The 14,678-nt window shown below is 28.7% G+C and overlaps 1 protein-coding gene across 1 annotated transcript; it reads right to left on the bottom strand.

Moving 5' to 3' along the window:
* Positions 1–1,751: 1,751 nt before the first annotated feature.
* LOC123295073 (leucine-rich repeat-containing protein 15-like) lies at positions 1,752–14,303 on the bottom strand. The gene is made up of 4 exons (XM_044876286.1): positions 14,263–14,303; positions 3,230–3,396; positions 2,078–2,317; positions 1,752–1,927 (listed from the first exon to the last, which is right to left on the bottom strand). Exons 1-4 carry the CDS (start codon positions 14,301–14,303, stop codon positions 1,752–1,754), a joined length of 624 nt encoding a protein of 207 aa, XP_044732221.1.
* Between the last annotated feature and the right edge of the window lie 375 nt (positions 14,304–14,678).

The following is a 14,678-nucleotide window of genomic DNA, read 5'->3' as shown; positions in this document are numbered from 1 at the left end:
TGAATGTTGAAAAACGTGGACAGTGTGGTCTAGGGTTTTAAAAACCGTCGGACATAATTATATACCTGACAGCAACGACGCCAAATTAATAGGTCCTAATAAATTTCCTTCAGTGCTCAGACTATAATTTCACTTATGCTTGTGCTTATGGTTGCTTGATATATTTGTAGTGTTATGTCACTGTTTAATCAACCACATTCATTATTTATCTATTTCTCAATCCTTATATTAATATTATAAATGCGAAAATAACTATGCCCGTCTGTTTGTTTGTTACGCAATCGTGCCTAAACTACTGAACCGATTTGAATTTGGTCCAGAGATAATCTAGAGTCTGAGAAAGGAAATTGGCTACTTTTTAATGCGAAAAAAGGTTATAAGAAATTGTTATTTTTAAGGCTAGAAGTAAATACGACATTCAAAGTTTGTTAAAATTTACCCTAAAGGGGGTAAAAATAGGGGATGAAAGTTTTTGTGTGATGACGTCGGCAAAAAAGTATACTGCTCAGAAAATAAAAATATAGAAGAAATACAGAGAATGGCGAAGTCATTACAAAATGAGTAACTGAAATTAATGCAATAACGCAAAATATGTGTTCATTTTAAAAGGTGAAAGCAACAGATGATTTGAACTAGGCCACAGACTTCAAGATATATGCCTTACGCACAGAAAGCTTCTTTATCAAGGAGTAACATGGGTTGTTTAAAAAAAATTAGGGTTCCACACCAGAATAATAATGTGAACAAAATTGAAATTGTGAACAAAAGAAGAATAAGTGATGGCATATGAAATGAAGGTTATAACACAATAATCTTTGTATTTAAAATTGAAGCTGACCCACGAAGCGGGTAGTCCGCAGCTAGTAAATTTATATACCCCATACATCAATATCGACATTTAGTGAAATAGTTTTCATTGATCACTTTATATTTTAATCATATGACATTTACATCTACATAATGGCCTTCTATAATTTTAAACACAAATATGTAAAGGTGTAGACCCTGCACATTTCATATTAATTTTGGCTTTTGTTGAAAATTCCTTTCAATAATCGATTTTGGAAGATAAGCATCCCTTAAGGTATTACGAAACAGATAATTTAAAATGATCAAAAACCACATCTTTAATTATATCCGAAAGAATTATTTGTAAACATGCACAAAAAATATTTTTAACCTGATCAAACCAATGTTGGTAATGTACCCACATATTGGGTTGACTACTAAATCAGAAGTATGTAAGAATTCTTCATTTGAAGTGATTATATCTTCTAAAACTGATTTAAAAAAATAAAGAAGTTATAAACATTCAAAGATTGTTGTCTGTCTCTTTTGTCTGTCTGTTTTATATGTAATCTTTATTGTGATACCGTGCAATGACGTCATTAGTCTATATTCCATTTTTGGTTAATTATAGGAGTTTGGTTAATTATAAACGTTCATATTATGCATATTTCTAAATATTTTCATTAACCAAAATTCAATTTTCTATTCGTTAAGTATAAGAATTCTTCATTTGAAGTGATAAAAAAATTAAGTCAACATCCCCATTTGTACTATAGTACGTATTTACTACTAAATAACGTTTGTAATCTGTGAATTCTTTTGTGTATTTTATTCATTTTATTTAAGTTAATTATTTACGTAATAAATTACGTACTATGGTACGTATGGTACTTAATACGTCCTATGGTACGTATTTTTTAAAGGTGAAAAAGTTGCCGGTCAAAATGTTTTCTTCAATAAAATTAGTTCATATCTAAATCGACGGGCAATGATGCATTTTGAATAGCAAGATAAAACGATTGGAATACAAATAAATTTAAATTTGTATCTTGAATACAATCATCATAAATGGTCACTGTACATACTGGCATCATACCAAACTGCGACTCATAATGAGATCCTTCACTAATTTTCAATTCTTTCATTATATTCAACATTTGAAAATAACATTGACATTGTATTGGATTCATAAAATATATAAAATATTTCAATTTTAGACAATTTCTAAAAAATGCTTCTTCAACAAATGTTATATTATTAAAAGCTATTGTTAAAACTTTTACTTTACTATTTTCAAAAGCTTGCGGAGATAAATATTTTATTTGATTAAAATTTAAGTTAATTGATATTTCGTAGAATGATCCTAAATTTGAGAAAATATTATTTGATAATATTTTTAATTGATTTCCTTGTAAATCAATTTTTTGTAAAGTATGTAAATTTTTAAATAAATTCATTGGTAATGTTTCTAGTAAATTATTGCGTAAACTTAACGAATTTAACCAATCCATTCCATAGAATGTGTTAGCTTCAATTTTGATTAGTTTATTTGATGCAAGATTAAGTGAGTATATTCGTTTATTTAAAAAAGAATCGTTATTCAACCTAGTCAATTCGTTAAAATTTAATTTAATAATTATCGCAATCTCAGTTTCAATATCGTAATTAATTTGTTTTAATTTATTTCCATTCAAATTAAGAATATTTAAATTGTTAAATCCTTTAAAGGAGTTTTTTTCAATTTTATTTATTTTATTTCCATTAAGTTTCAATACCGTTAAATTTCTCAAATTGTTAAATGTTCCATAAAATATATCAGTTAAATAATTATCATTTAAAAGTAATATTTCAAGACTTGTTAAAAAATCAAAATTATTTTTATATAAAAAACTTATACGATTATGATTTATATGTAATTTTTTTAAATTCCTTAAATTTTTAAATAAATTTCTCGAAATGTTATTAATATGATTAAACGATAAATCTAAAGTTCTTAATTCGATCGTTTTATCGAAACAATTATCATCAAATGATTTTATTAAATTATGATTAATTGATAATATTTTCAAATTAGTTAACTTATAAAAATCACCATTTGTTAATTTTGTTAATTTATTTCGATTTAATATTAATGTTTTTAACGTGGAACTTAACATGAAAAAAGTATTTTGTGGGATTATTGTTAAGCTAATATTACTTAAATCGATTGTAATTAATGATGGAAAATTTACAAATCTTATATTTTCCACTTGTAAATTTTGATTACCAGATAAATCCATATGTGTTAAACATTTCATTTGTTCATTGACGATTAATCGTTGAATTTGATTATTTTGTAAACTTAAATTTTCAAGTTGTGGAAATGGATTAAAAAATAAACTTATTATTATTTCTGTAAGATGATTGTTCTTTAATATTAAAGTTTTTAAATTCCTTAAACGTTCGAATGTCACTGAATATATTAAACGTATTTTGTTATCTTGTAGATTTAATGTTTCTAACTCTTCAAGTCCATATGATTGAAATGTATTCGATTCTATAACTTTTAATGCACATTTAACTATAACTAATTCTTTTAATTGCCACAAACCATTAAAAGTACCTTCTCTAATATAAGAATAAAATTTATTATCGTTTATTTTTAAATATGTTAATTCATTTAAATTTTCAAATGAATCTCGTTGAATGGATCGAATGTTTGTATTGTGGATGGTTAATTTTTGTAAACCTGGTAAATTAAATGCTTGCTCTTGTAAGATTTGATCTGTTGTTCCATTGTAAATTAATTCTGTTATACTATCCTGGAACAATAAAAGTTGTCCTTTTTTAAGTTGGTATATACTTGAAACTCGAAAAATATGTTTTATCGATAAAAATGCTTTAATCAAAAAATATTGGGTGCATCGATGCACATCTTACGCAGATATTAAATTTGGCCTTGATTATTAGCCTCAATTTGCTCTATTTAGCTCACTCTACTCCATAATTGGTAATAAATCGATAAACACTTAATTAGAAAGTTTTTATAGATTACGCAAAAACGCACTGAAAAGTCTTCCCCGAGAATATTTTTTCGAACGTCTTCTGCGGAATTTAGGCACTCTACGAAAATATTTTTCCACTAAAAGTGGTTTGTTTTTCTCTAAAAATCTTTTTTATTCAAACTGAATGGAGAAACATGCAAAAATCTATGATAGGAATATGGTCTTATAGGTCAAACCTAATATGGTCTAATAAGGTATTTTTGTTATCAATTGATAACAATTAAAGTTCGATCGCAACAGTGACGTGAAAATTTCTGATTCTTAAATGTTTATAGAAAAATGTTTATATATAAAAATAAGAATAATAAAACTATTTACCCGTATTATAGGTGACAAATTATTTATATAAGTAAGACTTGATTGCGAATCGCACTGAAGCACTGGACCGTTTTCATAAGATTTCCAATCACATGAGGCCTCTACAAAATATTTATAACAATTGTTTAAAATTAAAATCAACAACAATAGTATACATGACATTGTTAATTGTCCGCTTTCAATCAATTGATTAACGTCTAAATTGGTTCCTTTTAAATATTTATTGATTTTGATTAGGTTAAACATGAAGGTTACATACAATAATCATATGCAAAAATATAATTTTTATTTAAGGTTGTTATGAAGAAAATGCTACCAAATGAAACACTCTAAAAAAATTGACCGGCAATTATACACGCGAGGTGTCCCTAAAATAGTGTCTCAAACACAATCTCTAGATTCAAATGATCGTTGTCTATCAAATAAACCCATATTGGCCCACTCGATTGTGCTTCTTTTGCAAGATGTTACCCTTCTTGTTAATTTCAAAAAAACACAACTTCTCTTGAGTAAAACGGTAACAAGCTTTGTATGTTTTATAGGTGAGTTAACACAGTCTGGTAGCATTCATTTGGGGAGAAATGTCTATTAACTTTTTTCATCAAATATTTGCATCTCCTCAATGAGGTTATACGGAGAAAGTGTACATAGCTAGAAAAAACTTATTCAGAATTTAAGCTAAAAAATGGCATCAAACCATTCCTGTCTTTGGTTTTTGAAATAATTAACAAAAATTATTCTAAAATGTATGAAATTTTATTATATTACGTTTGGCAATGTTGCACGTGTGTTGAAGATATGTCATTGTATTGTCAACAAATAATTTTATTAAATAATGAATGATATAATTGTGCTTATCAATAAACAACCTTCCACTTTCTTAACAACCTTAACAGTACACATTACAGCCCTAAGAATAGTTCTCGCCGAAAATGCACACTTTTTAAGGAAAATTAAAAAAACCACCAAAACTACGGAAAACTTTTCATTGATATTTCAGAAAATGTGAAAGTGATAAGAAACAGTTTATATAAACAAATCGATCGAAAATTTTACGTCCGATAATTATCGATTTATCTATTTTTTTTTTTCTAAAAATGCATTGTTTTCGAGTAAATTGCACAAAAAGTTGTGGAGAATTGATGATTTTTTCGAAATCACCATTTTGTTTTGTTCTGCGCATATGAAAATTTTTATTTATTGCTGCCTCGAAAACTTCGGTAAATTATAACAAATTTGATGGGAGTATTTATTAGAAATATAAAATTGTATTTGAGTATCATGTCATAAATATCAATTTTACTTATTTTTATTATTTATTCTGTGGTATACTTCGTTTGTATCGATTTGTTTAGCCATCGAATAGAATGCATTCGAAATCTTTAATAAATGTATATCCTAGCTAGCATGTACATTGTACACCTATCAATAATGTTTTAGTATAGACAGGTAAGTATCAATAAATAACATTCTATATCCAAACAACTGGATAGATTTATACCTATCGGTACCTACGGACAAAATGAATAGATTCGTTTTAAAACGATTATATCGATCGATTCAAAATATGTACATATACAAATAATATTTAAAAACAGATAACTTTCCATTTTTAACATGACAGGCTAGACGATTTTTAGAAAGATACGTAAAAAACTAATTGATCAATAGAATATTTGATTTTTAATTGCGCAACGAAATTCGGATCGATTTTATCCTGTTATTTGTCTTGAAACAATTAAAAATTGTGGCTTATGAATCATACAATCTGATGTTATTACTCTTCAGAACTTTGTAAAAGATGTTCAAAGATGAGTTTAATATTTTGAAATGCTCAAAAATTTAATTTATTTGACAATTACCTTTCTGGAGTGAACAAAAACAGTGAACTCTAGGAATATACCCAAAAAACCTCGGGGAGCCTTATTTGGTAAAAAAAAATTGGAATTTGGCTATTTCTGTATCGGGGGGGGGCTGTATACAAAAATTGAACCAACAGGGTTTCTGGCAACATCCGGAATATTATTCTATAAGCTTTTCTGAACAAGAATCGATAGACAAAATGCGGTTCTCGATTTTTGCACACTCAACTCTTGCTGTATGACCAAATGCAAAATATTTGCTTAAATAATGATGTGGGTGGCCTCTGTTATAGGCATATGTCAAAAAAACGAAAGTTTTTGGTTCTTAATTCTTGAAGGAAGCAAATATATGCATCAGTCAACAAACATTTCCTCTCTCATATTTTCGGTACTCAAATGATTCGGTGTTTCTACAGGAAAAATAAGGAAATCTTCCTACGAAACGGGCTAAGCGATACGCCTTTAGTGATCCTACTTAAAAAAAAAAAAAAACCTTTGTTAGCTTTCGTAGTTAGTTTAAAACAACAAGTAGTTTCAATAAGTATTTTTACAAAACATTATTTCACTCACCAAATTTACCATTGTTTTTACCACTGAACGAATATCATCCAACAAAATCCACAAAAGGGTTTGGGCAGAGGGTTGAGTAGTTGGATAACTTATTCTATAGTCGGTAATATCACCATCCACCACCCGTACCAGCATATTATAGTATGTCTACATTACATACGAATACGATTGTGGTAAATATACCTACACCCACCCCCACACTTTTTGTTTTTATTTTTAAATTTACTCACTTCACTATTACTCTTATCTATGTAGTACGATATTATGCTTCTATATAGATAGATAGACTGCTTGTTTGTCTGTCTGTCTGTCTGTTTGACGATATTGTATGTTTATTGTTTACGTTAATCAAATATAGTGGCGTTGTTGTGCTTTTTAAGTACATTTATAAAAGATATCGTTTAACCTAATCCAGATGAAACACAACAAAAACTTTTTAATCTGATTTTGTTGATATATCTATATATGTTGTGTATAGTTGGCTGTTCATAAGTACAGAAGGAGTCAGGAAGAACGAATCAAACCTCTTTGATTGTATATGTCACAATCAAAACTCTTGAATGATGTTTATAAGGTCCTCAAGCCAGAAATTCTCTCTATTGACCTTTTCCCCTGCGTCTTTCCCGCTGATAAAACGAAGTATTTCATATCTATCTTCTCCAATTATATGTCCAATATACCTTTGTTTGTGCTCTTTGATTGCTAGCATCAGCTCCTTGTTATAACAGTTTTAATAAATTCTATTTATATACCACGGAAATCATCAAATGAATCTTATTTATTTAGTGTTCATAAATAAGGGCTGACTGACCAGCCCTGTTCTAACGTTTAACTGACTGACTGTCATAACTGTTATCTATGTGCAATATACAAGCTGTATAACAATTTTCAGCTTTAATAAATTCATTTAAATACCACGGAAATCATAAATGAATCTGATTTATTTATTGTTCATAAATAAGGGCTGACTGACGAGCCTTGTTCTAACACCTAACTGATTGACAATCATAACTGTTATTTATATGTAATATACAATCTGTATAACAATTTTCAGCTTTAGTTTAATAGTTTAATTCATTTTAGTACCACGTAAAACTTGACCGTTTCGATAGAATATATCTGACCCTGTTCTATCGTTCGCTTGACTGACCGCAGTATGTGAGTGTACACAACTACTATAACCAATCCTCAAATTATACGCTTAAGTAAATTGAACGAAGTTTTTTGTCCTGGCTCTTAATCCATATACAATCAATCAAGTTCATTTATAAAATTATATTAATAAAGTAGTGTCTCGTTATCATCAAAACGCCTGAAATAAAACTCATGCACCTATCATGTGCATCTAGCTTATTCTTTTTCTAGTCTTTTATACCTACTTGGTAGTATAAAAACTAATAAAATTCAACCTAGAATAGATTCCAAGTTCATTCTCAGTCTTGGAAGTGTCGTATCCGACTCACTCAGTAAGAGAGCGGTAACAGCAACAACAACAACAACATTAATATATAAAAACAAGTGAGACTAGTGAGTGAATGACTGATGAAACTTTATCATACATATACGAATTAAATAAAAGCTGTCAAAAATCCATAAACTTTTGTTTATGTTACTTTATTCATTATTATCAGTGACGGACTTAAAGTCAGTCTTGAGACTCCAACATAGAAATATCAACAATTTATGGTTTAAAATTTGCTTTCGAAAAAATATAAATTATCTTCGTGAAGTTATAGAGGTCGTAATCCTGAACCAATCTTAATGAATTTGGTTTCCCTCGATTCGAAAACCATGTGAATAGAAGCCTGTTTATTTTCATGATGATCGAACCTTTCATTTGATATTTATTTAAGGTATTTCGATACCAAAAAAAAAAAAAAAAATGATTAAAAAAATTTGATATTTTATTAACATATTAATCATTCTTTTATACATCCAAAAAAAGTTTACCGTTTTTTAAGCACAGTTCTTAATTTTGGTTTGATTTTAAAGCTTAAAACTTGAGGAATATTGATAAATGTTTTTTATGTAAATGGTAAAACATTTTTAAAAGCACTTATTGATTAAAAACTCAACATTTATTAGGACTTCTTCATATACCACCATGTAAAAACGACTGTTTTTATACCATGTTTATATGAAATATATATAGTATATTAAGTTTCGTCCCAAGTTTGTAACGCTTAAAAATAATGATGCTACGAAAAAAATTTTGTCATAGGTGTTCATAAAATCACCTAATTAGTCCATTTCCGGTTTTCGTCTCAAAAACGAAAAAAGATATCGAGCTGAAATTTTTACAGCGTACTCAGGACTTAAAAAGTGAGGTTAAGTTCGTAAATGAGCACCATAGGTCAATTGGGTCCGTAGGACCCATCTTGTAAACCGTTAGAGATAGAACAAAAGTTTAAATGTAAAAAATGTTCCTTATCAAAAATTAAACAACTTTTGTTTGAAACATTTTTTCGTAAACATCACTGTTTACCCGTGAGGGCGCCTATTAGGCGGAAATTTTATAATATGTACTATACTTGATTATCAGTTATGCATGTGTCACATGTTTGTATGTGTTATGTGATAAAGAAATCAACACTGACTATGCATAGTATTTCAACAATTAACTCAGTCAATTGTTTGTTTTCACTTGTTAATAATTAATTTCTATTAAACCGTATAGAGAATCGACTTGAAATTTATACAGAAGGTGTATTAAATACTCATTAATTGGCCCACAAAATTTCAGTTTTTTGGTAACACTTTCGTTTCGGTATCGGTATCGAATTTCAAATTTCATTATAATTGTTTATGTAGAAATATAAAATAATTAATTTTACAAAGAAAGCAAATTTAGTATTTTCTCAGTTTATCAATGACTTCGACAACGACAAAAATAAATATTCAAAATCAAATAGTATTCTATAATATTCTAAATTCTAAAAACACATTTAAAAGAAATTTACCGATGATTTTCGACTAAAAAAGTAAAAACAAATTTTATAAGATGTTTATTTATGTAACATAAATTAAGATCCTTGATGAAGGCACAATAAAAAGTCGAATCGTTACTAAACTGACATGACGATGAGTCTTCTTGGATAAACATTATAGATCCACTTCAGCCTGCTTCATTTTAATCTATAAGATTATGAAATGGGTTGAAATGATTGTAGTTAATAATATGTCTTTGAAAAAATTTGAAATATGATTAAACTTTCTTTCCATATGTGTTAAAAACGTACCAAACTTAGTACTTCTATAAAGTTTATTGAAAACTATAATCAAAGTTGACTATTACTTTTCGGTATATATGTGTGTTAGTCCCAGTGCCATCAACATAAAATCAATATGTTGGTAGCGAAATTTTTATAAATTGGTTACTAGTTTAAGTACCAGAACCAACAACCAATTGGGTTATAAAAAATTAATAATATACATTTTATAATTGCATTTTAAATTAATCGTAAGTATAGTAAATTCACAATTCGATTAAATAGTGATGAAAACGATTCCAAACTTGTTACACGTAAGTTTTTGGGATCGCTGAACAAGAATATCGCTTTAGAATTGAACTCCGTCGGCATCTTCGTCGTTTCCGGGATATTTCGGGAAATTCGTTATATATTTCGGTCCAAACTCGTAAGTCGGGGTTTTTTGGGGTCGTTGAGCACGAATATCGTTACAAAATTGATCTCCGAGATACCGGGTGCCCAGGGTGAACGGTATCCTCGTGGTTTCCTTGGTTTTTTGGGAAATTCGTTATATATATAGGTCCAAACTCTTTAGTCGGGGTTTTTTGATGTCGTTGAGCACGAATATCGCAATAGAATTGAACTCTGAGGTTCCAATTTGTGTTCAGGGTAATACAGCCCCAAAACATCCGAATAACAAGGAATCATTTTCATCAATATTAACCAAATCGTGAATTTAGTATATTTACGATTAATTTAAAATGTAATTATAAAATGCACACAATTTCCTGACTCTCTAACGAATCGAATGCCAAAAACTGCATACAATTCCGATTTAATGTTCAAATTTTTTTAACTTTGGTCGTTTTTAGTGTTTCGTTTCTGCGACTAACCTAACATCCTACATAGAAACATACTAGATGCTTCTAGCTAGAAGATATATAAGAACTTTTTGTATACAATCAAAGTTATCTGAAGATGATTCAAAGTATTTACAACATATGTAACTAAGTATTATTGAACTATTTAAACTTTCTTTCTTGTTTGATTTTCTTATTATTACGAATAATAAATCAATTATTTTTATACAATAAAGCATCAACCTTTTTTTTTATTGATTTTGAACAAACATTCGATAATAACCTTATTGATTGATCAATTTAAAATAAGAGTATGAAAAAAAATTTAATTTTCGTTGCATTTTAACAAAAAGAAAATCGACTTCAAAAGAAAAACTTCTCCAAAACAAATTAATATGCACTCTAAAAGTAAAAAAATAACGATAATATAATATAGTTAAAATTATTGTTATTTTTGGAGTCGGTGTGTATAACTATATTATTATATTATCGTTATGTTTTTACTTTTAGAGTGCATATTAATTTGTTTTGGAAAAGTTTTTCTTTTGAAATCGGTTTTCTTTTTGTTAAAAGTTTTTTTTATTTGGTGATTTTTAGTGAATCTGAAGTACACTAACTAATTTCTCACTAAAAAAAAAGAATAATCGAAATCGGTTGGTGTGATATTGAGTTATTCCTCCTTTTGTCGTGCATACTTAATGCAAATTTAAGACTTTTATGGTTTTATCATGGATGCCGTTGTCAGAACTGAATCAAAATGAAATGGGACTACACGGGAAACACACGCTTTCAAATAGATAAAGAATCATCAAAATCGCTTCACCCAGTCAAAAGTTCTGAAGTAACACACATTAAAAAAAATACAGTCGAATTGATAACCTCCCCCTTTTTTGTTTGAAGTCGGTTAAAAAAAGCATTGAAACAAGTTTTCATTGTAGATTTTGTAATGTCATCGAGATAGTCTTGATTTTGGTTTCGCTAATCACTACACTAGCATATTCATAAAATTGTCTGACACTCAATGTAATAATATGTATACGGTCGATGACATTACATAAAAACTTGTTTCAATGCTCTCTTTTTGAATTAACATAATATTTGTATAATAGTCGGTTCGTGTATTTGAAAATCCTGAACTTATCTCTCTTCTCAAAAGGTACATAAACATCATATCTAGATTTTTAGATAACCATACAAGAAGTAGACACATATTTTGTGATTAAAAAGAATGTATAATATTCCATTTAAAAATATTTACCTTTTACAAATGCCGACAACTATTGTTCATATATATTTTTCTTCATTGGAAGTTTTTCTTTTTTCACCCTTAAATATATATTTTTTTTCTTCTCTATATTTGTTTATTTACTTTTTCAATAGTTGTGTACATTCTTCGTGTTTCCCTTCTGTATTTAAAAATATACTGCCTGCAGATATTCGGTTCGTAATAATTACACGCAAAATATTTACAAGAAAAATATTTTAACAGTTTACTATTTGTTTGTGTACATGAAAAGAGTTTGTTGATTGAAAGAAAATTAAGTAATTGTTCAAAAAAAAAATTTTAATATCTCAGAAAGTGAAAAAGTTAACTCAACTGTACCAATAATGAATTTCCCGTAAATTAAAACGAATAGCTATTAGCAGGGAGCATAGTATATAGAGAGGACAGATAAATCGACTGCAGCGCTGTTATCTTATAAAATTGATGATTTATTTAAAATATGACTAACTTTCAATTGTTCACTTGTAAATGGTATAGTATACGTCAAATTTAAATTAATTAATTAAATTTGTTTCCAGGTCCGTAACGAGGGCGTGGCAAAGGAGGCATCCGCCATCGCCGCAACAAAAAAAGAGGCGCAAAACTAAATCATGTAAAAGGCGCTCATTAATTTACATAGTCATAAAGTTAAAAAATTTGATTTTTTCGATAACACAGGTAAATTTGATCAGATTTTATTGGAATTCTTTTTGTAACACACTAATTTTGAGGCATTTTTTCAGCTACGATATCAATTTTTCGAAAACTATTACTGATGTGTTTGATTCCAGGACCAGGACTCCACATTCTTGAAACCTATTTGAGCTAGGTTAATTTTGGTCATAAATTTGAAAAATGACAAAAATTTAGTAGGATTACATACTTGGATGATCAAAATTGGATAAAATTTGGCTGTGATATGACAAAATTAAATTTTTTGGATTCTGATGACGTCATAAAGTTTAAAAAATCGATTTTTAAACCGTTAATATAATAGATTTTATAATATGACGCAAAATAAAACGCTTTTTGGGCCAAATGTAGTGTCAGTCACATACGGAATCAACTTAAATACTAAGAATTTTATAATAATTTGTAAGACACAAAAAAAGAACGTATAAAAACTGGTGCTAAGATCCGCTATTATTTTCACGACAATTCCCTTGTTATACCTACAGTCACGAATAGAATACATATGTTTAAATTTCATCTTATTTTAGGAGTATCGTCAAATAATTGGACATAAAATAAAATAATATGATATGAAGACTGCCATTAAACATATAGTACCTACAAGCTTTGAATGCAACAATGCATGCACACGAAATACTCTAATATTCTGTCACACAAGTATTAAATTTAAAAGTTTTCTTTACATATATTAATTTAAAATTCTATCCTTTATATTCCAGTTTGTAGTGTTTCTACGCTTAATATTAAGGTAGATATCTACCAAATTTATTTTAGTTCTCTTAGACTTGAGCATTTTTTATGGAATCGATTAAAATGCATTTCATTTTAAAATTTTAAAAATAATTTGACGAAAATGCTCAACGTTATTGGACGCCATATTGCTCTGTGATCATGTGATCATGACGTCAGTTGGTTGTGTAAATAAATTTGCTGATATTATTTATGATAATTGTTTATTATTTTAGCTTTTGTGTGCTTAACAGACGTGTGACGTCATAATATGGCGGCTACTCTTTCGTGGTGTTAAAAACTGGTTAAAAAAACTAAAAGCTTTGGATTAAATTAAAAAATTTATTTTTTTCAAACCAAATACGTTGGGTGTATAGGCGCACATCTTACGCAGACAGTAAACTTGAACAAGAACTTGAACTTCAATAAAAAGCTCACTTTACTCCATAATTGGTAATCGATAGATGAACACTTTATATTAGAAAGTTGTTATTGATTAAAAAAGTAACTTTTTTTGTTCGAAACAAAAACAATCCGTACAATTTAGGCCAAAATGGACTAAAAAGTTTTACCCAAAAATGTTTTTTTGTATAGCAAAATTGTTATTTATAATTGTTTTGGCGGAATTTACTCTACCAAAAAAAAAAAAAAAAAATTCCAGTAGAAGTGGTTTGTTTTCCTAAAGAGACTATTTTTGTTCAAATTGAATGCGCGAAAACCTAAACTTTTGCTTTCAATTACTGTATAAATAATATGGTTTACAAAAAAATGTTTCCAACAAAAAATGTTTGCGACCCCAAAAATCCATGAGATGCAATTTTAGAATGAAAATACATAAATTTTCGAATTTCGGCCGCATTTTTGGCTATGCGCCGCACTGTGTGCCGTGTAGTTGAACTTTTACTGGAAACGTACTAACAACCTTAACATACAAAATTTTATTACTTAAGTGTATCGTCATCAGTTCGTTGCATGTGAACAGACATTTATGCACGTATCTTTATTTCGCCATTATATTACCAACAACTACTATTATTTGTATGGTACATGGGCAATGTTCTTCTAAGTTTGTTACATAATCTTATATATTATTTACTCTAGCAAGTTTTTTTCTGTCCTGCCCTTACCGTCCTTGGTATGGTATGGTATGGAGGCTAGCGGACCATGCTCGAGCATCGCGCCTCGAAGCAATGTTTCAGAGCACCTAGCCAAATAAACCCTTGTACTCTATCCCCGCTACGCTTTTCAGTGGCTATAACCAACTGATGTACTGAAACCCAGGATTTGCCTAGCGCTGAGGTTCCTAATTTCTTCTGGTACGACTATGGCCGAACCAAACCATTTTCTTCGCTGCTGTAGGA

This window comes from Chrysoperla carnea, chromosome 3 (assembly GCF_905475395.1).
Source record: "Chrysoperla carnea chromosome 3, inChrCarn1.1, whole genome shotgun sequence".
NCBI classification, from domain to species: domain Eukaryota; kingdom Metazoa; phylum Arthropoda; class Insecta; order Neuroptera; family Chrysopidae; genus Chrysoperla; species Chrysoperla carnea.
Note: the sequence above shows the minus strand (reverse complement) of the source record. Positions and strands in the feature narration are given on the sequence as shown.